At 44.9% G+C, this 27,711-nt stretch overlaps 1 protein-coding gene across 1 annotated transcript in view; it reads right to left on the bottom strand.

Moving 5' to 3' along the window:
- The window catches only part of T265_07324 (hypothetical protein), a gene marked incomplete at both ends in the record, with an annotated part of 36,918 nt that overhangs the window by 7,225 nt on the left and 1,982 nt on the right, over positions 1-27,711 (bottom strand). The window contains 17 exons of the mRNA XM_009172816.1: positions 597-4,340; positions 4,425-4,656; positions 6,849-7,278; positions 8,826-9,409; positions 10,453-10,722; positions 12,242-12,361; positions 15,128-15,213; positions 16,896-16,986; positions 18,373-18,411; positions 18,983-19,259; positions 19,381-19,633; positions 20,667-20,897; positions 21,944-22,106; positions 23,091-23,244; positions 23,809-23,891; positions 24,772-25,136; positions 26,266-26,346. Of these exons, the coding sequence (XP_009171080.1) occupies positions 597-4,340; positions 4,425-4,656; positions 6,849-7,278; positions 8,826-9,409; positions 10,453-10,722; positions 12,242-12,361; positions 15,128-15,213; positions 16,896-16,986; positions 18,373-18,411; positions 18,983-19,259; positions 19,381-19,633; positions 20,667-20,897; positions 21,944-22,106; positions 23,091-23,244; positions 23,809-23,891; positions 24,772-25,136; positions 26,266-26,346 (7,203 nt within the window). The remainder of the gene's footprint in view (positions 1-596; positions 4,341-4,424; positions 4,657-6,848; positions 7,279-8,825; positions 9,410-10,452; positions 10,723-12,241; positions 12,362-15,127; positions 15,214-16,895; positions 16,987-18,372; positions 18,412-18,982; positions 19,260-19,380; positions 19,634-20,666; positions 20,898-21,943; positions 22,107-23,090; positions 23,245-23,808; positions 23,892-24,771; positions 25,137-26,265; positions 26,347-27,711) is intronic.

Below are 27,711 nucleotides of genomic sequence, written 5' to 3'. Positions count from 1 at the left end.
GTGTTCGACATATCGAATACCCTTGATATCTATGCATGACGACCGAGAAGGCCACATGTTTGACTTAGAAAACCAGTAAATCCTGGCATGCAGAAATAGAAGAGGACGAAGACGATTTCTGGAAGCATGGCACTGCGACCACTACCTCTAGACTTCCCCTGTCTAGGCTTAGGAAACAGGATCACAACCCTCGTGCTTCCTCTGGGTAGTATGACAGCTAGACGCTAGAAGGGTGTTACAGCTGGGCGATTTTTGAAAGAGTCACCAGAGGCGTAAAGCCTTGTGCATAAAAGGAGCCATACATAGACCGAAGATTGTTGAATCTATGACGTCACAATGGTAGACAGATTGAAGAATTTGGGACGACGTGAAGAACCGATGCTTCTCGCTACGCTAGTAAACCTACGAAGAGTGAATGGATAAACACTGGCATAATTTCGAGTGAACTCTAATGATATCGGGAGACCGGAACCCCAACAAAGACTACAGAAAATAATTACCCAATCAAGCATAAAGATTTTTCTTCGAAAATGTGATAGAACCGACTTGAGACGCAAACCATCAATAGGGATGAACGAATTCCGTGGGGAACTTACTGATTTGCATAGTTTCCTAGTAGAGGATTGGGACGTCGTCAGCAAACGGTCGCACATGATGCGAGCGTCCTCTTCAGCTGCTTCGAAGTGCGTTTGCTCCCGTTCTACATCAGAATCTTCTGATTCCACACTCGCCTCAATCTCCTCTTCATTCTCCACAGTAACAGGTGGTTCTTCGTCATCGGTTTTCTGTTCGGAGTCAGATTTGGGGAGAAGCGGATCAGAAGATAATCCTGCAACCCATTCCGCATCCTCCACAACCGCTTGTGCTGCAGCTACCTCATCTGCCGGACAAGTAAGACCACCTTCAAACAGTGGATCTAATCCCGAAGAGGCACGGATTTTGCGACTTCCCAACACGAACTGGCATAGTTGTGCCGCAGCAGATGGGATAGTGTCTGTGCCCAAAAGTTTGAGAAGGACCGGGCGATACCTTGCTTGGCTTAGACGATGTTGACAGTCAAGAACAGCGGAAATCAACTGCAGACCCAGTAGGCGCGCAGAGCAACGAGAAGCCGCAGGTGCAGACAAAAATGCCAATAGATAGTCGTTGAAGTGAGAATCCGCGGCTTCTGGCGAGAGTCGGGTGAACAGGACACGAATTAAAGCCAACATGCCCACACGCAAAGATCGTACTGACTCGCGCTCGATCGCAGCACCAACACTGACGAGGATCGCTTCGTCCAGACTATTAGCAACAAGGCGTCCGATCGGAAGGTCGGATACTAGCCCAGTCAAAAGACTGACAGCAGATAACCTACCAGTTGGCTTATTGTATTCGAGCTGCCGCAAACAGAAGGCTACAAAGCTCTGCACGAATTTGGCTTTGTGAGGATAGTTGAGTAAGAAAGTTACAAGGCAACAACGCGCATCCGCACGTATCTTTTCCGAAGTAGACGTAATGGCTAGATGTTGAAGTCGCTCAATGAGATCGAGTAGGCGAGTACCACCGCCGGCCCCACTAGCCTCACTATAATCACGATCAGTGGACTTAGCAACAATGAGTCCAACTTTACCGGCTGTGACATCCTGTTGCATTTCGGGATCTCCTGTGAGTGTGAGAAAATCTAATTCCTCCTTTTGTAAGTTTGGATCGCGGAGCCTTCTCTGGAAAATCGCTTGAAGTAATGATAGCGAAGGTGCTGTGGCTGAATCCTTCGTTATTTCTATGTCTACGGCGTTCAAAAGAGTAAGCAACTGTGACCGGGATAATGTATAACCCGCTTGATGACGGACCAAAGCAGCCAACGCTCGGTATAGATTGGATGCAAACTGCTGTGCATATACGTCAGTCGCTGCAGTTTTCGTCGACAGAATACCCGGATGAGTTGTTAACAATTCAAATAGCCTTTTGCCAGCAATATCTAAATAACTAGTAAAATTCGGAATGACAGTAGAGGAGGGTTTGTTTGCACATATAATGAACAACAAATTCAGGCAACGAAGTGCCCCACCCAACACCCGGACATATTTGGAACGCATACAATCCAGGATCAGGGGAATGCAATTCGCCAGCTCATTCATTTGTGTCGACTGATCCCGTTTCAACCAACCATAACGTAGCAGTCCAACCAGAATGTGAAGGCCGCAGGACACCAAAAGGTGAGCTTGGGTCAACTCGGACTGTTGAGACAAGTGACCCCGTTCGCGAGCGGGTTCAGCTTCTATGTCGAGGTAGTTCCACCGCGGCTCAAGAAGCTTTGATCGTGGACGCATCCAACCCTCACTCATCTGTTTCTTTGATAGTTCAGCAGCCGCTTCATTCCGTTGTTCTTCCGGATGATCCTTAGACAAGACTTGCGTGATATTGCGGCCGATCAGTTCAGAGGCCAAACGTAAAAGACATTCTGGCTGAAGAGTACCAGACTGTTTCTTTGTAAACATGCCGTTTCGTGTGGGGAGACGAGCCAGGGCAACTTCGACCCTGGCGAGCGCACGATTACGAAACCTCAGACCACAACCGGTCGCACTGACATCTGAAGGATCATCGTCATCTTTGAGTGCTTTACCTGTGGCCGCCGAAGAGACGGCTGACTGGATGGCTTCAAATAAGTGAAGTAATCCATCGGGAGAGAGTAGCCGACATAATCGAGTAAGACCATCCGGTGCTTTGATGCCGCTAGCCTCGGGTAAATCAAACTCGATCCTTCCGCCTAAGTTCGCTGCGCTAAATGATTCGGAATCAGTGTGCAACCTGCTTGGATGAATCGTAGATAGAGACTGTCCAGCGGATCTTCTCGAATCCATCTCTTCGGCCAGCGAGCCCACTAGTTCGTCCAGATAGTGTGAGGACAGGATCTTTCCAACTGCGTCCAGATCGCCAGGTCGAAAGATAATCTCACCCGAAATGATCGCTGATTCAATTTCAGAGAGAATTTTATGTAAGGTGAACAGACGAATCTGTTGTGCAGCGTATCCGCGACTTAGCTGTTGACTCACGACACTAACCAAGGTGTCCAACGGTTTTCCCAAACCAAGCATACGTGCAACTCGGGTAAGAGAACGAACCGCTTCCGAGCGCGTCTGGGGAGATATATTTGGTGAAGGACGCAATACATTCACCACCGATAGTATCAACGATGGGAGTCTGGATTCGAGATGACCACTTGGCAAACGACGCAACAGGGACACAAGTGATACAATGAGAGAGATTCGGAAATTTTTCGAAGTCGACTTGTCAGCATCTTTCGAGACCAAAGCAGCTCGGTGTGGTTTCGAGATAAATGGCTGAAGCAGCCTAACAACTTCGAGCATATAAGTCAAAACAGAGTTATAGTCAACCGAACTACCCACTGGACAGGGCCGGGGGACAGATTCTTGTGTTTCCTCAACTTCCAAGACGGCTTTCTTTGTGGACTGGGGCCACGCAGGAGGTCGGAAGGCATCAATAATGACAGTTATGACTCGAGCAACGAAGGATGTGTTACTAGCTGTCTTAAGTCTGGAGAGATAACAACGTAATAGCTTCTGGTAATTGTTCCAAGAGAAGTGACTTGCAAGAGCACCTACAGCATCCACGCAATGTTCCAGAAGTCGTTTCTGTTCGGGAACCAGAGAGATATTGTCCACGGAGGAGCGAATCTGTGGATCAAGGTAGAACTGAACCAACGGCAGGAATAGGTTACACAAATCACGTTCTGGTATAACAAAATCCGAGTCTTTCAGTTGGGAACTGGTTCTGACTGTAGCAAGTTGACGTTTGGCGGAAATCGTCAAGGGATTACGAAGGAATAGAGCCAACCGCCGCATAGCCTGGGACTGCCGCGTCACGGTACCACTTTGTAGGCTGGCAAAGAAATCAGCGGTGGGAGAGTTGGGGTCGGTCAGCAGAGACAACGGAGCGAAGCGGGGATGTTTTCGAAATACATGAACCATTCCGCTCAAGAGTTTCAATAAGTGCATGCGCTTAGGACCAGCTAGGAGGGGGTCACGCAGAGCTCGTAAGAGACCCGGCCACAAACAGCCAAGGATGAGAGCGCGGTGATAGGATGGGGCTTTGGCACGACAGGATTCGACAGCCTTGGAAACCGAAAGGCAGTACTCCAAAGCTGCATCTCGCAGCTGAAGGTCTGCACGGCATAAGGTGTGCAAGGCGCAGTTAAGTCCACCAAGGTGTAGATACAATGTCTGTTCTGGTAATTCCACAGTTTCAAGTAGATGTACTAAATCCATGAGAACGCTAAAAGCGTGTTCACGGCATAACGAGTCCGGTTGGTCCAGGCGACTTTGGTCCCATGAGTTTAGCTAAAATAAAAAACGGACAAAGCAAATGAGCGAACGAAAATCCAAAAAAAAATACATGAGCATACAGTGAGAGACAAAACTTACACGGGAAAGTAGGTCTTCGCATAAATGGCCCACAGCTTTGTCTGACTGTCTCAAGGTATTCAGGTATGTTCGTAAGTGTTCAGATGCACCCCCTTCTCTCGACACCTTACACAATCGCTGGAATAAGTCGTCCGATGGAGCTGGAATACGTGAAATTCCGACACCGACCGCCTGGCACAGGAGACTCCGACATATGCGAGAATCCAAACGCGAAAATAAATTCAGCATGCGACTGGAAGAAGCGTAAAAGGAAGTTTGACGTACCATTCTTGTAGGACTAGGTATGATGACTGGTGTTGAACAAAAAGGATAAGACCTCGCTTACGAAAAGAAACAAGCACAGGAACGAAACCTCCAAAGGTATCGGAAAGGCAATAATGAAAGACGGAGAACAACTTCGAAGTACCGTAGGCTTTAGCTTGGGTTAAGACAGTGGAGGTTCCAAAGAGTTCATTTGGGTATCAGTGGGTCGTTACATTCAAGACAGTATATGCAAAGGACTCGATATGAGAATCTGGTAAAGGTATGCATTCTATGTTCAAAAGGACGTTGAATGAATAAATGAATGAAATGAATCGTCCAGCTGTAGTGCCCATTTCGGTGCCTATCCGCCGTGCCGCCCGAAGGAAGCACGAGGGCTGGGATACTGCCAAGTCGCCCAAGCCTAGACAGGGGAAGTCGAGAGGCGGAGGTCGGGTTCGAACCACGGACCTTCCGGTCAGTGAATTAGCGCTCTAAACACTTGGTCCATCGTTAGTGTTTAAGAGCAATGTATCGTCCAACAGTGACTGGCAGCGGTAACAACAAGCCATAGGGAAGTATGGTTCAGCCACGCACCAACTTCAGATAACTTGAACATCCAAGCAACAGAAAAAACAGGCGGCGACCTCTAATTAGCAGAGGTGTTTAGATATTGTTAAAAACAATGGGTTCTTCGTCAGTAACACCGAAATGCAGACAACTGGAGCGGTGGTTCAGTTTCATGAAAAATGCGCCGGCACTCATTGCACTCGTTCCGTCTCGTGAGTATTGATAAAAATCTAAGCCTTAATTAGTTCGGCGAACATAGTTTTGAACACTGAATATTTCAACTCATTTCAGAGATAAGTCTTCAACTTTTGCGGATGCGCCACGGAATTTTCAGAGCAAGAAGATACGGTTCGCAGTGATCCCTTGGTTAAAGTAATCTTACCATGACGTTCGGAACACAAGACCACAGACTCTAATAACGCACATACTTTGCGTACAACCTTGGGAAAGTGAGACCAAGGTAAATGAATCGCCTAGGGAAGGATACATCATCCAAATAGGAGCATATACTGCAGAAAACGTATCAAACGTCAATGCTTCGGTTCCGTTGTCCTTTCTCAGAGATTTGCGGGATGAAAATACTTTCCCTGGAGGGAAATGAGAAAGTGTCGTATCCAGAGACGCAGTGTACCAGTTTGGCCTCACAACAAAAAGTGACTCAGCACAATACATTACGGTAGTGACGGCTGCTCTTTTACATGACTCCGTTGGGACATAATGGGTTAGAAAAATAGTCTCAAACTTTTTGGATTCTATTCAGCAACGTCATTGGAACAAATCAAATCGTAACTAACGCAATTAGACTCCACGATGCCCAGCAAGTTTTTCACTTCACATTAGTTTTCCACGGCACTTTTACAATTGAACAAACAAGAGGCCTGGCGGCGGCCAACGACTCAAACTTACGATTCTCTCTCTCTCTCTCTCACTATCATAGCATTATCAATCGTTCGGCTGTACCATTTTTTAGGTGCCCAGATGTTACGTTGCCCGAAGGATGTACGAGGGCTGAGACACTGCCAGGTTGCCCAAGCCTAGACAGGATCAGTCGAGAAGCTGGGGTCGGGTTCTAACCATGGATCCTTCGTGCCTTAAAAACTGGGCTATCTCGAGTTCATTTTCTGACCGACCCATCTGGACAAATTAGGTATACCAACGGGCTATAGTCCAGCAAAACAACAGACCAGCGTCCAGTTGTTTCGCGCTTTTCAATGAAGACATGCAGAGCTTAGTGTCTCGTCGCACTCTATCCAGTTTCACTTACAAGGTCATAATCCTCGCATGAACATTAGGATAAAAGCAATAGCTTGAGAAATGTATGCTCAAACTATTGTTTACAGCTGTCTATGCGTAGTACATTGAGCTGGGTTTGACGACTTTGCATCAGTGGTTCACTCAACTGGCTGTGAACTGTGTGTCAGAAAAGTCGACAATGGCCTGGAATTCGCGGTGCACTTCAGGGAGTGACCAAGAGTGATTACCACACTACACGTTTCCAACCGAACAGATGCGTGAAATTGCGAGAAACACTCAAGATGTAGTGTGAACATGAAGAAATAATCACACGTTAATCACTTGTACCCCAGCTGTCTTCAACAGGCAAAAGATACTTACGCAAGGTGTTTCTCCAGATTATCCGCTATTCCGATCAGCTGTATCACACAGTTGACAAGCTCAGCCTCCACAACTTCCTCAGTTGCCAACTGCAATTCATACGATGCACCCATATCATCCGAATGGATAGGAATTCGTTTCCGAGGATTCTTGAGACGAATGCTGGTTCGCGTGAGCAGACTGAGAAGACCATGGAGAAGGTGATCTGCCTCCTTGGGTGATACAATAATCAGTGTTCTGTCGTCAGTCTCCACAGGCGTCGCCAGGAATGTGAGAATTCGAAATTCGCGTTGGAGCCGCAGGCTGCCATGTTTTTGCTCGAAGAACTTCAAGGTCTTAACATTGGATATGTGTTCCAAGCGATCACTCATGTATTGAATCAAGTGCGCATGGAACGGCATTATTAGTTTACGTCCAACCATCTGTACATCTATCATAAAAGACAAACATGAGGGATGAAAATTATTCGGCTATTGAGATTGGACGGAATTGGCAAAACCACAAACAAGTGAACAGATCGGCTTATAAGTCTTTTAATAACTATTAGAAAGATGTGACGGAACATCAGCAGGCCGACTCAACAATGCGGGGAACAGTGAGCAGACTACACTACCGTAGCCGTGAGCGCAAGCAAGCTTAAATTCAGGCTTCTACTCATCCCGGTTGTGTGCGCTTTTGATTAGGCTTCAGCAGAGATACAGTTATCCTCCATCCGGCACAGAAAGGAGGTACCCATTCAAATAAATCCTCGGTTTTGTGACACCCAAATGGCTGTTCGGTTAAGCAGGCAATTATGGAAACCTGTTGCACCTGCTTCCTTAGTTGAATTAGAGTGAAACGCAATTCATACCTAGGTTCCTAATATGGGCCAGATCGCTCACTTTTCCCTCACAAAATCTAACGAATTGAGGAAAGCACTGTGCGAACCTCTGTGAACCTTGAATTACTTTACTCGTCTCTGCCATTTGATATCTCAACTTCCTTTCTGCTGGCGCACACACAGAGGTGCCCCAAACTGCCTTGAAGTGAAAGCTTTTCATGAAACTGATATCTTTCGAATGTTCACTTTGATTACAACTTTGACTGAATTCTCCTCAGAGCGCATTTTAAAATGGCAGGAGCTATGTGCCCTTTCCAGTAGTTCTTCAGCCGGGTGGGCAACCCAACTTATATTGTTGGAGTCAGTTTGCCAACGTATATCGAGGTTCAACTTATGTTAGCGAGCCCATGTGTGGTCTGCAATAGCAGTCCGCGATCGCAGACACGTGATCTAGGTAATTACCACCAGAGACGTGGCGAAACAGTCGCGAGCGGACCAACAGCCATCTGATCAACCACCAGTGTTTAGACGTGCTTGAAACCAAAGAAAGAGTTAACCGAAAAGCGCACAACGACCTTCTTCAATTGTGTACAAAGCGTTACCTCTGTAATGTTCACTCTTTACACCAGTATGCCTATGGGGTTTCCGTTTGCAATTTCGACTGGCCAGCTCGAAAACGGCATACTAAGGCAGTTTGTTGAGAATGCTTCATGTGGAGGACAACAGAGGAATGAGTAAGCATTGATTAGAACTACGGAGGAAAACGTTGGTAGCTTAGGTAGCGTAGATGGTCGTTGGCTTGTTCGCTGAGCTGGGCAAGTTGACTGCTCTGTAACGTCACAACTTGGATACATAGAAAAAGTGCATCATTTACAGAAGGCTAAATTTTGTTGCTATGGTAAGGACTGTGAAGGCAGCATTAGGTATGTAACTGGAGTATATGGGCCTATGTGTTCCGGCCCCAAAACTTTCATGCCAGGGCATGGAGGTTAAACTAGGACTACAAGACAAAACTACTTGTTTTTCGCAGCAGCGACCGACTATTGGTTTCGGTCTTTTACGACTCAAGTGAAGGCATAAAGCCTAATTCATTAGAGGAGTGGTACACGAGAAATGTACAAGATATACACAATGCAGGCACAAGGAAACAAACTTACCAGGTAAGAAAATCAAATTAGAGATTATTTCAATCAACCTCTCGGCCACTGCGGAGTTTAATTTCGGCATACACAACAATTTCAACAGTGTTTCTAGGACCGAATGAGACAGCAGCGCCGCTGCGAGACTGGCTGAACTGGACCACGGGAGAGTCAGGGTCAACAGTAGGTGATTCGTTGAAACGCTAGAGCTTGTGAGCAGAGTGGCCATAATTGAGGGCTGGAGGCAGACGTGCTGAACGGCATTTAAGCGACCGTGTTCACTCCAAAACCCGTTCGACTGAAGTAGGTCTGAGTTGAACAAATGTTCCAATAGGCGAACGCCAGTCGAACGGATGCGTTTCACTTGGGGACCTAGGGGTAGATAGCCGGACCGAGAAGCATTGCTAGCGGCGGACGATGACTTTGCATCTTTGGCGGCCTGAACCATTGCGATTAGACAAAGTCCCAATCGAAGCAATATATCCACATGCTCATTTTTATTAGTGTCTGGAGGTCCATCGTCGCTGTGATTCAACGCGATACGCGCTGCACCCAGTCTGTGACCCATATAGTCCAGTACATGATTGAGCACCTTTGACAGGCTAGACAAACAGGAGAGCAAACGCAAAACAGTGAGAAGTTTTTTTTCACTCATTAAAAAGTCAAGCAACAGGGATGTTAAAAGCGTGGGTCCTGTATATTATCATCATCAACGATGTAATGTGCGGCATCCACAAACAAGGAGCACCGATGAAAAGGAGAGGCAAATTCAACTGTTGACCTTCGTTCATTTGAAAAATCCTGTAACAACTATCATCCAGTGCAGATTCTCCAACAGAGGCTACTCTCTTGAGAGTTCAACACGGTGTTCCCTTTCAAAAATGACATCTTATCACAACCGAAACAAACTTCCTATATTCATCACACGGTCAAGGTACTTTCTAGTGAATAGCAAACAAGCTTCTTCTACTGAATTTGCCGGTTCACTTCACAGATTTAGCAACCGGAATGCAGCAACTGAACGACCTTGAGAAGAGAGCGCTAGCTCTCGTACTGGGTTACTTGAGAGTTGAGTCCAGAAGGTAGTAGCAGGGAACTGCGAAAGACTGAAGAATTCGGACACAACCGATTAACATAACATTACAGCTCAACTGGTTTATGATCGCCCAGCTGTAGCACCCTCTCGGTGCCTGCTGCCATGCCACATGAAGGAGGCACGAGGGCTGGGATACTGCCAGGTCGCCCAAGCCTAGAGATGGGAAGTCGAGAGGCGGAGGGGTTCGAACCACGGACCTTCTGGCCAGTAAATTCGCGCTCTAATCACTTGGTCCATCTCGCCCCGATTCGGACATCAAGAATCCTAATTCGTAAATCCAAACCAACATAACTATCAGTGGCTAGCGAAACAGAAATTTAAGACGCTAACAGAACACTTTTGAGGATGCATTTGTTGCGATTGGTCTGGACCTCGAGTAGAGAACGAAGAACCAAAGTAGGATATCGCACAAGTGTCAAAATTTGAGACACTTCCAACAAGGACCTCACGTACAAGGATGTTCAAACAGAGCTCCACAAGACAAGCAATTAAGGAGAATATATTTACTCATTACACACAACCTGTGGGAGTAGTAATGGAAGCACTCACGCTTGAAGTTTGGACCAGTTCAATGTTCTCTCGACAAGACAAGATTGCTTAACACGGTCCTGCAAGTCATCAGTCAAGCGGATCAGTTCGTTCGAATCTTGTGGAAGCCCGAGAATAGATGTTTGGCCACCAGAAATGGACATGCTCAATAATGGTGCAAAAAGAAGGTTGAGAAAAGAGCTGAATTCGTCGAACGAACAAGTGGCCAGGTTAGTGAAGATAGCTGGAGCAAAACTATTCTTTGACAGTTGCAGTCGACCGTACAAAATTCTGGAACAAATTAATGGTTGAAGAATACGACGTGGATTCACATCTGGGAGTCGGTGGTTAGAAAGAGTAAACACGAACGTATCTAGATAACAACAAGGCTTGGGTAACATGCGTCTTCAAAATAAAACCAAACGGCGGGAAAATCATTCAGTTGTAACACCCTTTCGGTGCCTAGCTGCCATGCTACCCGAAGGTTGCATGAGGGCTGGGATACTGCCAAGTTGCCCAAGCCTAGACAGGGGAAGTCGATAGGCAGAGGTCGGGTTGGAACCACGGACTTGCAGGTTAGTAAATTTGCGCTCCAACCAATTGAGCCCCAAAAATAGCGAAAAATTCAGCAACCAGATAGCCGAAACTCTAGATAATGAAGAAAACTTTGGCTCAAAACATGGTTCCCACCAGGCTACAATAGACGATCACAAGGCACTTGGATGGAGGTGCATCGCCTTTAACCGACTCCAGATGACCGACATTGTAGATCTGTGCGACCATAGAAGCCATATTTGTGATCTGTAGCATTTCCCTGGCGAGCACAGTTTAGCCAAGAATTCATTCTCGAAGCCTTTGTAGCGGGGTATCAGATATGGTACCGACGAGGTGCTGATGTCATCTGTAAAGTTTCGGTGCTGCAATTCCCGCATGAAATCTGGTGTATCAAATTTACCAGCTGCAGTACGGGTGTAAGAAATCGTTCAGCTGTAACATCCTTTCCATGTCTAGCTACGAGGGCTGAGATACTACCAGGTTACTCAAGCCTAGACAGGAGCAGTCGAGATGCTGAAATCGGGTTCGAATCACGGACATTCCGGCCAGTAAGTTCGCGCTCTAACCATTCAGCTATCTTGCGTGTGTACAAAGGTCGAACAGACCCCGTGTGCATGAGCGGTCCACGGAGCTTCAACGTCTGTATGAATTGATGCAACACCCCGGATGGAGTCTGACTTCGGGTTTGAAAATAGTAATGCCACGTGATATCCAGCAGAAATATGACAGTGGAAGGGACTAAATCGTAGACCAAACCTGAAAATCCCGCATTTATATACAATGCAGGCAGGCACCAGCAAACGAGTTGGACCATAATTCATCGGTTTATTTGCCGAGCTGGGAAGAGTGAATAACGACCATGTAGGTATCCAGAAATAGCGAAATTCACTTCAATTGTGTTGGCACAAATGAAGACACATGAAAGACGTTTGGTCATTCACCAAAAACGGAGACAGATGTGGAGATAATGCCAGTCACTAAACAGTACCAAAAGTATCAGGAACTGAGTACAGAATAACCTCTATGGTTGAATCAATTGTTTATCACACCTAACTAGCAGCATGTCCCAGTGAAAAGCCTAATGACGGTTCGTAGGAAATCAAAAGGTGCAATAAACCCGTTTTGGAAAGCTAAGGGTCTGTTCACTTTTTGGAAGACATATCTACCTCAACACAGTGAAAAGCGGCATTCGGAATTGAGATGTACAAACCACACGCACGATTTTTCTGATAGTGCAAGGGTCACGTAGACTTACCGAAGAAATATTGGTGCAACATGGGCACGGTGTGCGGTGTTTTGAACTGCAGTATCCAGTTTGAAGGTGCGTATTTCTTCCCGAAATGTTTTCATTTCAATTATCCGTTCCAACTGATCCCTGAATGACAACAAAACGGGTCAAATGTTGAATGTGTTGCGGAGAAAGGCAACGAGGGAAAGAAAAAGTCACATGTACGGGGGAGAGGCCACTTCGCATGATACAAACGAGTGCGTTGCAAAGAATGCCCGAACAATAAGAAATTCTCAAGTTGTCCTGCCGACTGGAGTAGCGTTTTTATTGGCGAAATAGTAAAACAGTCAAGGTATACTTCGAAGAATCAAACTCGGGTCACCGGGAATTAGTACCATGTAATCAAACAACAAAACGAGCACAAATACCAGAAAATCATTCATTGAATTCCCCTACACGAAAGGAGGGATGGTGAATGAGGATGCTGATATGAAACATGGACAAGTAAGCTAAAAATTACCTGAAAAGAACTACAAAACGACTTTTCGAAACTTTTTTGAAGACCTAATTTCCGTTTCCCTTATTGCGCATCATCAATGTGTATGCACGCCCATCCGCACATGTGCAACGAATGGCAGCCACAAACGACATGTATGATCGAGTTCAGGTTATATGAAGAGGGACATTGTTCTCCGGTGACCAGGTCTCTCTGAGAACATAGCTGTCATCTCGGGTCACTGCCCGTTACACAAACACTATCCACGTCGTTTGTGCTCACTGGAACCATAGTTCCCTAATAACTTCGTGGTCACTACCACCTATTTGCAATGGAACAGAGCGCGGTTATACACCACAGTTAGTAACGCATTTGGACTTTGTCCAGCAAAACCTGACGGCCTGACAGAACAAGAGATAAATGACAAGGAAAGGTAGACGCTAAGAACATTAGAATAGCTATGTTTAATGTTTATTTCTAACTGTGTGGAGTAAAGGCAGGAATTTTTTTACGTATAGCCCGAGGCTGTGGAACGTTACTTATACACAAGTGCTCTACGAGCCTGTTTCAAAATTAGAAAGAACTCACGATAGAGAAAATACCGATTTTCAGGCATATTGCGGATTCCAGTGCAAATCCGCAGTTAGAGCTTAGTATTGTTTGCAGTAATGCATCTGAATTGGGAAGTCGTACCATGGAATATTCGGATGAACCGACTGAACGTCCCCAATATACACTGTTAGGTTGCCGAATTACATGTTTGACGATCTCACAGTGTATCGAAGTATTGGTAGCTGGGGCGAGTACATTGGTTATTGATCGGGTGGCTGTTGTTCTATCCTGCAAACTTTTCGTCACCATATGAGGAGACATTCAGCGCGTACTTGCGTGGATAGTTCCTCCTTGCCTGCGTGCGTCTATATAGCATTTGAAAGTTGTTATACCTTAACGTGATTAGCCAATTGGGAGATAGTGCTTTCGTGGATTTATTGGTCCGTTTGTGGCTTTTTTTTGTGTTGCGATCTGCATTTCTTTGAAGTGATTGGTTATCTCAATGCCTTGTACTTTTAGTAGTTTCTGCTTATATTTTCCTCTTCTCAATTTGCACTGTTTTGTGGTCTGGTCTTCTCGAGATTGATTTTTTCTCTATTTTTTCTTCTATTCTTTTTCTCTATTATAACGGCTGTTGGCCCTGAATCCGCTGGTTAATTAGGTACTTTGACTTATTGGCTGGGCACCTCCTCCAATCAAATTAGTGTCCGTTTGATTCGGGCGTTTTTGCTCTTTCGATGAATCCCTTGTCTGTTTCCATGAAGGAAACTACTCACAAGGTTGCTGAAAACTCTCCGACGTGGTTGACCAACTATGCGAATCGACCTACGGGGGACCAACCATAGTATCCGCTGGGTATGCAGTCTGATTCCACGATAAGCCGAAGCGCTTCATTACAATTTGTCGCAACAGAGAAGGTAAACTTAGTCCCATTTCTTGTTGTTCGTAAGCCAAATCAGAGGTGCACTCCTCTGTTCGAACAGTTTGTGATGGCTGACTGTACTTCCTGAGTGTGCTTGGTGCACCCTGATTTAAGCATTTGAGTATGTGCAACAAACCTAAATAGTTCCGTCACACACAGTCGTTCTAGTCATAATGACACGGTTATAGTTTCGAAACGGGGGGGGGGCGAGATGATCCGTGGTTAGAGCGCGAATTTACTGACCGGAAGGTCCGTGGTTCCAACCCGATCTCCGCCTCTCGACTTCCCTGTCTAGGCTTGGGCGACCTGGCAGTATCCCAGCCCTCGTGCTTCCTTCTGGTAGCATGGCAGCTAGGCACCGGAAGGGTGTTACAGCTGAAGGATTTTTTTATATTCTGATAGAAGTCGCCAAACTGGGTCCAACACTTTTTTGCTTCATGCTGCATTCCATCATTATCTCTATCAAAACATTCTGTTCCTGAAAGTCACACTGTTTAGGTTCAAACCCGAGTACTGACTTGGTGAGTCATGATGATTCGAACAATGTTGTTTGGCTAGCCAACTTTCCGCAATTCGAGTTGGAGAATTTGGCTTATTACATCAAGAGTATGAGGTGAATTCTCGTAGCCAGAGTTGAGCATCAGGGCTCCTTGCGGCATATTGCGAGTCATCTCACATACAAATAAAGTGGGTACAATTTGAGTCAAGAAACACACAAGAGGGCACCTGCGTCAAATTACCCTCTGGCACGTTTACATCAATCATCAATCCGGTTAGTGTACAATGTAAAAAGACAACCTAGCAAGAGTACGTGTTGCTATACTAACATCTGGAGTTGGAACGGATCAGTGATTCGGAATAAAGACAGAAACGAACCACATGCATTTGATGTTAGTAGCCGTAAAGCGTTGACCAAAAAAAAACACTAGAAATTCAAACCAACCTGTATGCGTTCAGTGCAGGATTTTTGTAGGCTAGCAAACATTTGAATGCGGCAGACTGTATTGTTGGGCGTTTGTTGGTAAGTAGCTACGGGATGGAGTAGACAAAGGACAGGGGTGAGAAGAGCGCGCAGATGTGCAGAAACTAGAAGCACAAGTGCAAGCATCATTCGATACGCTTCTGTACCGATCGAGGATGAAGTAATTTTGAATAAGGACCACATTCTATGAATAGAAATCAACATTTGTTGAAAAAGCCAAGAAGCACTGTGAAAAAAACTTCGTTATGGCTATTTGTGTCGCAGAGCCTGTGGCTCACATACAAAGATATCCCTAAGGTTACTAATATAGGACTTGATAGGGAACAGCAAATAGGTGCCGATACATTGTTACACCGTCTTGTACCGAGCACTCGATCAGCGGCCAGATGTGCAATAAATGACTAACCGGGTTATCAGTGTGTTTCTCATTCTGAATATCATTGGCGCTTTTCTCGCTGGAGGCGGATTTGTCAACAAACACAAGTGTGTTCGTTTGGAGCAACATAGATCGAGCATAGCCTGGATTAGTCCTGTGCGAAGCACCGTTACTACGGGTTTCCGAAAATAAGCGCAGATCCTGATGACAGACCACTGCGTCTGCTTTTGTGTAACACTTTAAAACTCGTCACAACTAAGTGAATGATCAGTTCAATCTTAAATAAGGACAGCTATCCTAGTGATTGCTTATTCACAGGAATCGAGCACTAAGTGTGTGACGAAACCCATCGACCAGTCCTGAATAAGAACTGTATGCCACAAATGTGAGACCAATATTCAGTAAGGATGCAAATAAATTAAGAATAGCCTTTAATTATATATGAACCGCATTCCCTATCATTGCATCAACCTGGTCTGAAACGTCGCTATCGAGTAGCACTGGTTATACGGTGTACAGGAGAGTAGGTGAACACCGCTTAACTACGTTCGTGATGTGGATGCGAAAGTTGAGTGTACGCGCAGGAGTCTGGAAGTAAAATACACGAACTAGAATCAACTCAGAAAGTGTGGCGATACTCTGGGAATTGAAGCAATTGGAAGAAGTTTAACAGCCCACACGAGTCCACTGAATGCAAGGATCCGATTAGTTCTTATAGTTGAGAAGCTCAGATTTAACACAAAATCGCTGATCAACGGCTGTGAGAGCTACAGATTTCCCCTCAGAGGAAATCACTCGACCAAAAACCATTAGTATATTGTTCAAACCGCAATATGTATGGGGCTATCAGCTATAACAGAATCTAGGGTTCGCATTCCGTCCACTAGTCAACCACCAACGCCACCAATGCATATAGCTAACGGTGAATTCGGATCTCGAACGTCAATCAGCCAGCTGTAGTTTAAAGAATATGAAGTGCGCAGAACAATCCTGACTCTAATGATATGGAAACTGACTGATTGGCAACAAAACACGAAGATTTTCATGCAATGAACACAGTATTTTGACCCATTTCCGGGGACTTAATAGATTGATGTACTAGAGCGAAAGATTATTTAAAAAATTTCACTGAGAGTAAGGAGTCCGCCGGTCCAAGAAGACGGAAGCCCCAGTTGAGGAAAGAGTCAACGGCTGTGTCTTCCTGGGATACAGTCGACACATATCAAGCCAAAATAGCGTTCCACCTTCATCCACACTACACAGGCAAACTGGATGAGTGAACGGTCCAGGAATAAGCATCCCAAGACAAAAGATCGCCACCACTTGCTAAAAACTTCACATTACATTACTTACTTCATACAGAGCTGTTCGGAATTCCACTTCCTGGCAAATGGACTTCAGGTTTGGGAACTTGGAAAACAGATCCAGCACAACAATAAGTAACCTAGAGTGTACAACAAAACGACTTTTTTAAGTAGAGGTAATGGAAATAGAGACAGACAAAATGAGTTGGAAACGAAAACATCAGGGGATAAAATGGGAAGTAAGGTAGTTGCGTTCATTTGCCTGGTCTAAAATGTGATCGGAAACGAACAGAGGCGGCGAAAGTATACTGTCAAGGTCCACCGAGTTTTTCAGAGTCCAGATACAGGTACCGATTTCGTAGACTTCATGGTACTCTCTACAATAAACATGACAAGACGGCGTATGTGCTCAAACACATGATAGTTGCAGATGTTTACGGGGTTTGTGGAATTCATATTCACGTCATTCTCCTTTGAGCAATCCCCCCCGTTTTGTTGCAGTTATTCTGGTAAGTTCACACCGAAGGGGAGGTTCGCTCTTTTGGAGCTGATCCTCAGTACATCTGCCTCACCGTGCACGGGTTTGAAATTTGAACATTTGATATGCGACGCCAGCATGTTACCACTATTCCACCAGCGTACCTGAATTCGGGTGGGCGCCGTGTGCACTGCTGATGAGGTCGAATAAAAGCGAAACCCGAGTCCAGTGCTTTTCCCCTTTGGTGTGGGCCCACCAGAAGGAGGACTGTTCAGAAGAACAGTGTGTGAAACAGTTCACAATCATACTCACGTGAGACCCCAAATTATTTTACATATAGTGAGATGTTGCGATTTCAGCACGAGCTGACTTGATCTTAAACGGCCAGTTACCAGAATTTGAGGGTTGTTCCTATTGGAAATGTGCGAAAACCAAGTCTGGTCACAGGCTGACAACATGAAGAGCCCTGATTGCGTAATTCATCCAAACTCTTGTGGAGAATGTTGTTGGGCATTTTCAAAGTCATCCAGTAAACCACGGCTTGTTGATTTACGATCAGTCCAGCGATGTGATGAAGAGGGTATTAGAAACATAAACCAGGCAGGAACCAGAAGAACGAGTTGCCGGGGCAGTCGATTGAATCGAGTGTTAAAGTAATGATTCACCACAGACATGCCTTTCTTTCATCGACATTTACTTGAAATCTGCTGATGTTAGTTGATTCCGCATTCGGAATTGCTGAAGAAAAAACAAATCAAGTCTTTCTTGACGAATGGTTCACAAGTTCTCGCAGTTGGTTTGTAAACGCTTCGCGATCGACCTACTTACAAAATTGGGCATAATTTTGCTACGTTTATTTATTGCTTGAGGATTCGGTTCCTTTCTTTCGCCAACTTGTGACAAATATACCCAGTTTTCATGCCAGTAAAAATGGCCTGTCATACAAACTCAATCAAGTATGCATAACAGATGAGAACTTGTGAAAAATGGGGTCAACTTCAAAAATACACAACAAATAGATGAGTCGATACAACAAGAGGTAACTCACTCTTCCTCAGATCTCGTGAATCCGTGTTCGAGTCCGAAGCTGTAAATAGGAAAAACGAATGTCAATAGAATGGGAAGGGTATCCACTCGTTAGACGATTTATTGTGCAATGACGATAAACATATTGTTGTGACTTGATGGACGATCGTGCAACTCCGTATCGGTCCCTTGGCTTCCTGGTCCGCCCACTATGCTACATCAAAAGGCACGGTAGCTCTACACAGCCCCTTATGGAGACAAAGGAAAATTATTACAACCGTATTGATAGGGTAATCACAGGGTGTTCCACATGGTCGTGTTAAGATCTCCGTGAGGGGGCGAGAAGCATCGAGTCAAAGATGCTCGATCCGGATTGGCTGGTATTCTGACCAATCAGGGCGTGCCCTCGTTTAGTCCGTGTCCTGCACGCGACACATCCGTCCAAACGATGATGTTCGGTTATTAGGGGTGGTCGGCCTCCGGACAAGTATATAAGCCATAACCACGCGTCTTTATCCAAGGTGATCAGAGAATGCGGTCACTTATCAGTATCTGTCAAATACTCTTAGGCATTGTTAGACCACAGCCTGAGAAAGGTCTGACTGACGTGGAAAAGCATACACACAACTTACTGGATTATCTTCAGTGCCAAAGGACTGATTAGGCGAGACTTTTGGCATGCACTAATCGGACGAAGACAACGCCACAGAGAGAGATGATATACAGGCCAGTTGATTGAGCGAAAGCCAACGTCTTGATTAGTCTCAAAGGGCAAATAGTCTTTGTCTGGTTGCCAACACAGCCGCTGCAGAAATCGGAAAAATGGATCGGTGGGGTCGATGGGTTTCTCCGCCACTGACTGGGCTGTAAGACAGACGAAGAAATATTTCATGCTATGCCATGGCGCACCTCACATCACGCCAATAGCATAATAAATCTGCACACGGATGCTGGTCTTACATAGGACGAATAGATGAGTTTGCCAGATCAAATTGTATTCATCATGGAAGAAAGGAGAACACAATCTTACCTGGTTGGCTATTTTCTAGCACTATGCTGTTGGCTTCCTTCAGGACAGGTTCAATGACCGTCCAATAAAGCTGACGGGCCACGTATGACCATTGTGATCGCTCTTCATCAACACCCATGTTTGACTTCGTGTGTGCATCGCGTTTTGGTGTTGACACAGGTAACTCAGCAAAGCTAGCAATTGCTTCCTGAATTCCAGGCCAAGCAGATGTGAGAGGAACGTGTAGCAAACCCAAGAGATGATGTAAGGCGATCTGGAGATATAGAAACAGTGAGAGTGTTGGGGCTGAGAGTAATCTGAATTTCTCCAAACGTGTGACCACTGTGGAAATCGATCAGAATCATGGAATAAAGCGTCAATCCTAGGAATGGAGATCAGGCCAGAGCTCCTTATAGATGAAGCCATCATCCTCACAGTTCAGGTGCATTACACCAAAAATACCCCCCAAACAGGGACCGTCATGCCTCAAATAACAGCATTCTCCGCCGAAATCTGATGTGCAAACTGTCCGAAAAGAGGTACAGGTCTAATATGTTTCTCCGTGGCGACATGTCGTGGGGATTATAGTGCGCAAAAAAACCAATAATTAACGTGAGAGGCAGATGGACACTGGTTTTCACTCATGTTAGCAGTTTCAATAATTAGAAGAAAACAGGTCGGTTTCACTGAAAAGTCCTTCCACAAAACACGAATCTGTAATCAAAATTTAAAAGCTTGTCTAGTTAAACAGTTTGCAATGGAGTGTGGCAAGAAATCTCCGCACATGGTCGCTATAAAATGATTATATTTTATCGGTTACTGTTGAATAGTTTCTATTTTAATGGCACATGGTGCAATCATTAAGGCTTTATCCATGTATGAGAACGCCACGTACCAAAGTGTGCCCAGCAAATCAACAATGACTGCGGGAGGAAATAGGGGGCATTAAAAACGCGTGCATTTTGCTAGCCTTAAAAACTACACGTGCCCATTACAACAGCCGAAAAGGCATGTAGACGGTGTCATGGAGCAAAATGCAATTACAGCCATCTGAAGCATCAAACCGGAATCTTGACAAACGACGTAACCGATCGTACATTTACACAATGCTAAGTAGATCCATTCCAACCCTCACCTATCTGACTTCGCTTCATTGCCATCCTACTACCTTCAAGCCCGCTCTACTTTCTCTAAAAAACGCTGGCCTTGGCTAACCACAATTGTCAGAGTAGATGTCTGTTCAAATGGAAGTGTGCAAGAAAATAGAAGGGGAATGTTGGTTACCAAACAAAAGTTTCGATACGTACTTGGGCAGAGGATGGTAAGTCTTTTATTCCATTACGATGAGCATGCATGTGAAGAACAGGTATCAGGAACTCTCGGACATTTTGAGGGTGGAGGTGAATTTTTTCGGCGCGCAAACAACGGGTGAGCACAGGAACAGTGGAGAGCAAGACATCTCCAGGAGAGGTTGAAGTGCCATCCAAAGTAACCGCCTTACTGAGCACCAATAACAATCGGAGAGCATGCAGTCGTACCTAAGATAAAAGACGGATTTAACCATTGGATGAGGTGGTAAACAACTTCACAAATAGGAAAAAGTTTGGAACCGGTTGAGAAGTCATCGTTTCAGAAGAGATTGGTAAACAATCGGTAGTTTTTATTTGGGCAACGTTTCGCTTTTGACACAAAAGCTTCATCAGGCCAACCCCTCACCGGAAATCTAGTACTTACATTACTTACATTACTTTGGATCACCGTTGAACCAGATGACATCCTGGTAAGTTTCGATGTCAGTTCATTATATACAAATTTTTCCAAAGGGGACACATTCAAAGTGGCCACCTCCCTGTTTACGCCACTCTGAGTTGGGCATGGAAAACAGCACTCTCTTCGGCAAACGATGGTTCGGCATACGCAACACATGTCCCAACCAACACAGCCTCTGGTGCTGGACACATTCTTCAATGGAAGTACCCGTTGCACAACCGAAAACGCGCTTTCTAACTGCCTCGTTACGGATTCACCGACACCAACCCACACGAGCTGTGGTTCTGAGACAACGATTGCCGAACACCTGAAGACGTCTCAGTTCTGCTGCTCGAATAGGCCAAGTCTCACAGCCATACAACAAGACAGCCCGCACTGTAGCTTGATACATACGTCCCTTGAGACTCAGGGGACTAATACAACTAATACAACTTCCAAGATACGTAAAACGCTCCACAACTTCCAGTACCTCTCCCTCGATTGTAAGTGGCGTGTTCAGTGGCTGCAAGCCCACGAGCAGAATGCAGTTGTTCTTTCGGTATTGGCATTCGGATAACCTGAAATCGAGAGCTATCATGATTCGATATTTTTTTCAACACAGCTCAGATGCGACCGTCATTGGGTCGGTAAAACTAGCTTGAATACGGATGTTTAGTCTATTCAGCGCTGGTTACCGAGTAGTATGTATGTTGGTGTATAGGTGTAGGTATATATATATATATATATATATATATATATATCAGGACGTGAAAGAACTCAGATTCTTCAAACAACGTCGCGATTAGAAGGCCAGAACGTACTCAATTAAACTCACCTGATGACTTGGGGACACAAGACAGGGGAGTAGATCAGAAACGGCTGTTGGGTCAGGATCCATCGTACGTTGCTCCGGTGAAACAAGGGCACGGGCGCAACAGACGATATCTGATATGCGCAGCGCGATGCAGCATACATCGGTATTAGTCAAACATTGAGTTCTGAGAAAACAAAGAGGTAAACTGAACTTGGCCCTGTAGGGTACCACTGAAAGCTCAAATGACTGGGTCAAAATTGCAGAAACAGCCCGCGAATAAGACAATACTCTACAGAAGTCATAGATTGCATGAACCGAAACCAGAAGGCATTAGGTTTAGAGAGGTCTTCCAGCACAAGTAAACATCAAAATAGGTCTCTGCTGCATGCTGTTTGGGGAAAAATAAGGCTAGTTTGGATAATAATAATAAAACACATCTGGTTCACGAAACAGGGGAAAACTAGGCTTATTGAAACAGAGGAGTGTAGGATTCTATAAAGCGGTGCTTACCCTCAACAACGAGAAAGCTCATTCGGAACCCTGCATCGTCTAGCTGAGACTACATTTGGCCGTGCAGTTTATGGGAAACTATGTGAAATTTGAGGGTCAGGCCAGAGTCCTCGAATATTTGTGCAAAAACTTGGAGCACATGTAGGTCGTGTTGGTTCTGGCTCGGTAAAAACTTCAGTTGAATAGCGAAGGCATCCGATATTGGAATCGGATACCGAGAACTGACCTACATCTGCTGTTTGTCCTTCATTCGATTCCTCGATAATCTAGGCGATCTCAATGAATCAATTCCAGTCACGCGACCGTTTCGTCGACTGGCTAGTACCCCGTGGCATCACTTTTATAAAAAAACACGAGGATAATCCTTAAACCCTTGGAAGGACGGTGGCAAGGTACTGTGCGTTCAAAACTGTTCCTTTTGATGAACAATAAAGACAGGATAGATAAGTAAATCAGGGATGAACTCAAATCTTAAGACATTCCGGTCAATGTCTTGCATCTAATCCCATTGGTCAACTCAGCTACTGAATAAGAGCCGCTTCCTAGTCCGAGCTCATGGAGCTGTAAGCTGGGATTTTTATAAAACGCTTTGTTAATCAGAAATCTATCAGAATCACCAGTTTCGAGTCTGTGCTTGTGGAATCAGGTGGAAGCTCACCGTGCCAAACGAAGAAGGACATTCACAGGCACCTCTCCGAACGGGATGGTCGGTTGACCATACTGTCCACCGGAAGGAAATAACTGCGAACGTGTTTCGACAAAAACCAGCAGCGAGGTCAAAAGCAGTAATTGGTTCGTAGATATGGGAACATCTGAAATGAGAGGAATGACAATTTGAGGTTATTCGGGCTACTAGACAAACATAAACGCACCTGATAGTACTTCAAGGAGAAATGTTGTTAGTCTAAGCAATGGGAGAAAGAGAAGTGCGGCGTTATTCTTTTGTCCCTAGCATGCAAAAATGGCTGTCGACATGTCCTGTTGGGCTAAACACTTCTCCAAAGTATTCACTTTTGGCTGGCCCCATGAGGTCCTCACTAGGGGACCTTTTATAGATTGAGACCTCACCTTCCCGATAGCAACAGCCAATAGTATGACCTGAAATCAACAACCAAACTGCCTTTACTCCTTTTTAAATCAAAGAATAAAGGCAGATTTTATATAAAGAAACATTTTATTTAATAGGAAAGTGTCGAGCGACAACACCACCTATAGCTTCCAACCATTTGGGGTGGCAATTTTCGACCGACTTTGTTGGCTTTCGCTGTTTTATTAGACAGGGAAAAGCAGCCTGAGGAATTTTACCACGATGGGAAGCCCCTATACGGTTTGCGAAACTATCCAAAACAGATCATGCACCCATTGAGACGGCTCACCTGGAGTGTTTGAAGTGATTTGAGTGACCAGGAGATGAGATGCCTGACAAAGTACGGTACTGACGTGTTCCAACGGCAGGGGACTGAAAAGCAAGATAACAGTTTTGAAGTTGGCTCCATGAAAAACACAAATGGGATCCCAAGAAACCGATGCTGCTGACCCTAGGAAGCGCCTGCCAGTTGCCATTACTTATGCTTGCATGGTGGAAGTGAAGACAATGCCCAAAGTACCTCTCGATGGGAGTGCATCTAAGTCTGGAGGTGACCATTAACAACGGCACGGGGAATTTCATCTACATCAACAGCCTTCGTGGAAAGTTAACTGAATTTTTCATTCCATCTGAAATGAAAGCTATTGATATCCAAGACTTCTGAATATCCGTGAATCAGACACACTAGAGCAACTTTGTGAACCTGTATAGTGATTGTTAGTCCCCGTCACTGTGATTATGATGGTAGTAAGTTGTCGAGCGGCTGTTAAGAGACATGTAAGTTGCTTTACTCCTTAGGAACCGAGGCCCAAGCAGAAGTTCCTGCTTACTTAAGACAGTAGGTGATAGAAACAGAATTTTGGAATAAATTATATCATTTTCGTCTATTTCATAGCAGAACAGGTTGAAAGAAGCGCGAAGGATGGTCATTTTTATTCAACCGATAACCAGTCTGAGGTCGATACTGAGGGCGGACAGAATGTTGTCGTAATCATTCCTTCACTTTTGTTTGATTAAACGTCTCCTGAAACTCGTGGATGCCTGAACGGTGGTCCAAAGGTGTCCTTCTATTATTGTTCGGTTGCTTGTAGCAACCAGACTACTGACATCGGGAAAAAATAAGGTAAGCATTTGTTTCGTCGAAAAGCTATTCTGGTTGAGATGAACAGAATGAATAGGAAAGAGTTTAAGAGCACGCTGACCATTATAGAGGTTCACGAAGGGACGTAAAATGAATTGCGAGCAAACTCACCTTAGGAAGGTCAAACAATAGGCAAGGAACCATTCAGACGCATCTCTTTCGGGAACCCGATCTCCATCGAAAGCGTTTGAAATAGCTGATAAGATTAAATTCACCACGACAGGCGTGCTGTTTGCCGAGATAACAGAGGACGAACGGAGATCAATCTTCCCTTGTTTTTCACGCAATGTGAATGAACAGCAGCCATCTGAATCAACGGAGAATACACCAAATGGTTCTGGTGGGGGAGGACGCCTAAGGATGCAAAGCTTCAACAGAAATCCGAACAGTGTGGCACTCGACAAAGTGTGGTGATCATTCACGTTGTCACATTGTGGTAGCTGACAGAAAAATGAGCCGAGGTTTGGGAACACATCCTAAAAACGAAGAAAAGGACAAATGAAGGGCATAAAAATGAAAAACGCGACAATGACAGTTGTTTCACAATGGTTAAACTGTAAGGTAACTACGCGCTTTCTCACAACTCAGGTAAAAAGTTTTGTTGACATGTAGCCCCTGACGAATGGGTTCCCCACGTACTCATGAGCAGATCGTTTGACTTCGACCCTTGACCGGTTTCGAGAACGACATACGTGTTAGAAAAATCACAGTACCGCTTTAGATGTAACCCTTGAGGAACAGGATTATCCAACCCCAGCAGAAGGTCTCCGTAAAGTGAACTGAAGCGGCAAAGCCGGAAAACGGAAAGCGGCATTGCGGTTGCAGCAATGTCCAGGCTCTTGCTATTCAGTTTCTGACCCAAAACTCACTACCCGTATACAGTGTATCGAGAATCCGACATAACTCTGACGCAGACGTAATACACTCCTCAGAGGGCTTCCGAAGACCCTGATAAAGAACACTATAGGTGAAAGATCCAGCTAGGATTCAGGTGAACCTCCTGTGGAAACCAAATTGGTAAGCAAATGAGTGTAATTGCTGATGTTTCCGATTACTTGCACACACAATCATATAAATAAAAATCGAGCGGAAAAATCAGACCACAAGAGTAATGTGAAACTGGGAGCAAGGCAACTTATCAAATACTGTTTAACAAGCGAGCACAAAGACGGATGGTAAACGTGGGGCTAGTTCAGATACCCTTTTCCGCGAACATCATTGCAAACCTCCTTTAAAAGCAGATATAACTACTGACTATCAATAGTAGTGTGTGCCGACGCGATATATGCTTTCGTCATTATAGCCATGTCCTCGCCCTACCATTGAACTGCGGAGCTATCTGATAGAGCTGCTTCGATCGCAAGTGTAAATTTGTACGCTGTGGAATCGATTTTTCAAAAAGGTCACTACGACACGACCACAAAGTTCGTGAGATTTGTCATAGTCGTAATTGTTTTAACATTCCCCTCTATAGAGGGATCAATTGAAGAGATCAACCAGAAAATTACCTCTTCCGGAAAAAGACTGGGAAAACACGGGTGGGAAGTGAGAAATTTTCGGAGAAATGGAAAATTAAGAATGGCCGACAAAATAGGCACCACTCACCCGATCGAACAAGTCCCAATCTGCGAGCATAAGGATGAAATTCATCCGCTGTTCGATGGAGTACAGCTGGATTGTCAAAACCTGAATGTATAAATGAACAACCTGGAGTTGGATAACTTACGGATCTAATCATCTGAAAAGGGTTAAGTCTCGAGAGCGGTCGGCGAACAAACTCAACGAAACACTGGAGCAACCGATCCGATGGATAAGTTTGCAGTGCCACCGAGAATATCTGAAGAAGAAGAGCGATATGCCGTTATCCAAACTGGCAACGAAAGTGGGATTGACCGCAAAATTACTCAAGACTCATATTCAACGAACTTTTACAGCATTCAAGAAGTCAGATGGTCGAATGCGAATGCAGAACCGTGGTTATGTATCCAAGGTGTATCAGGCGTTAACTGATCTCTGCATGTACGTAACAAAACGGTCCACAAGCAAGTACTAAATGGATTGGATTCGTCTCAGAGACGGATACGGTCTGTCAGGAAGAGATGGTTGGGTTATGTAAACCGTATGCCCGACAACCATCTATCAGAGGAAGTACTATTTTCCATTTCAGACCTTGGTTAGAGAAAAGTTCGCTGTAACACGAGAATACTTTTGGATCCTAGTAGCGTGATCATCTCGATCCAAATTCCATTGCACTACCGGATCCACTTAGTTGCCACGTGCTTGCGAACATCACTGCGACAAGCATGACTGTCTAGTGAGATTTGCGAGCTCTAATCTATTACCAGTTATCCACACTCAACCATGGCGTCCGAGAAAACACCTACTGAACTAGTACTCAAAGTAAATCAAACCGAACAAGTTGGGACGGGATCTTCGTCACTGAATTCAGATCGGACCATGGAAAGTATGGTCTCGAAGCACAACACAGCGTACAGAACCATCATCAAACAAGTAAGATCATAGAAGTTCACCCCAAAATATTCGGGCCGTGCTAAGTAATGCAACTAAACAAGATTGCCTGTGCAAAAACCATTTGCTCCATCTACAAAAACACCACCTCTAAGAGGCAGGTGTAATTTCGCCTCGCTGCTGTTGCATAAGGCCGATGAAACCAGGTGTGTCAACTGTCGAGGTATCAGTCCGGTTAGAGGTCTTCGCCATTTTGTTGCTTACACGAGATGCTGATGTACAGCCCAAATAAGACAAAATTCGATCAGAACGACAACTAATTGCAGATTACATAATTTTTTCGTCAACTTTCGTATCGTTTTCAGGATTAAATGTAGTGTGCCATATGGTCAAACGAGGGTTCATCGGAGCTCCTCAGCTTTGTCGAATCGCTCTAAATTAGCACCAGAGATCGGGTTTGCATAAACGAAAAATCCAGGTGCGACTATTGTCTTCGGCTACTTTTGACTTTCCGGTAGACTAGATAATGCGTTAATCTGTGGATATATATATATATATATATATATATATATATATATATAT

Source organism: Opisthorchis viverrini (assembly GCF_000715545.1).
Source record: "Opisthorchis viverrini unplaced genomic scaffold opera_v5_168, whole genome shotgun sequence".
Lineage (NCBI taxonomy): Eukaryota > Metazoa > Platyhelminthes > Trematoda > Opisthorchiida > Opisthorchiidae > Opisthorchis > Opisthorchis viverrini.
This window is presented reverse-complemented; position numbering and strand designations above follow the sequence as displayed.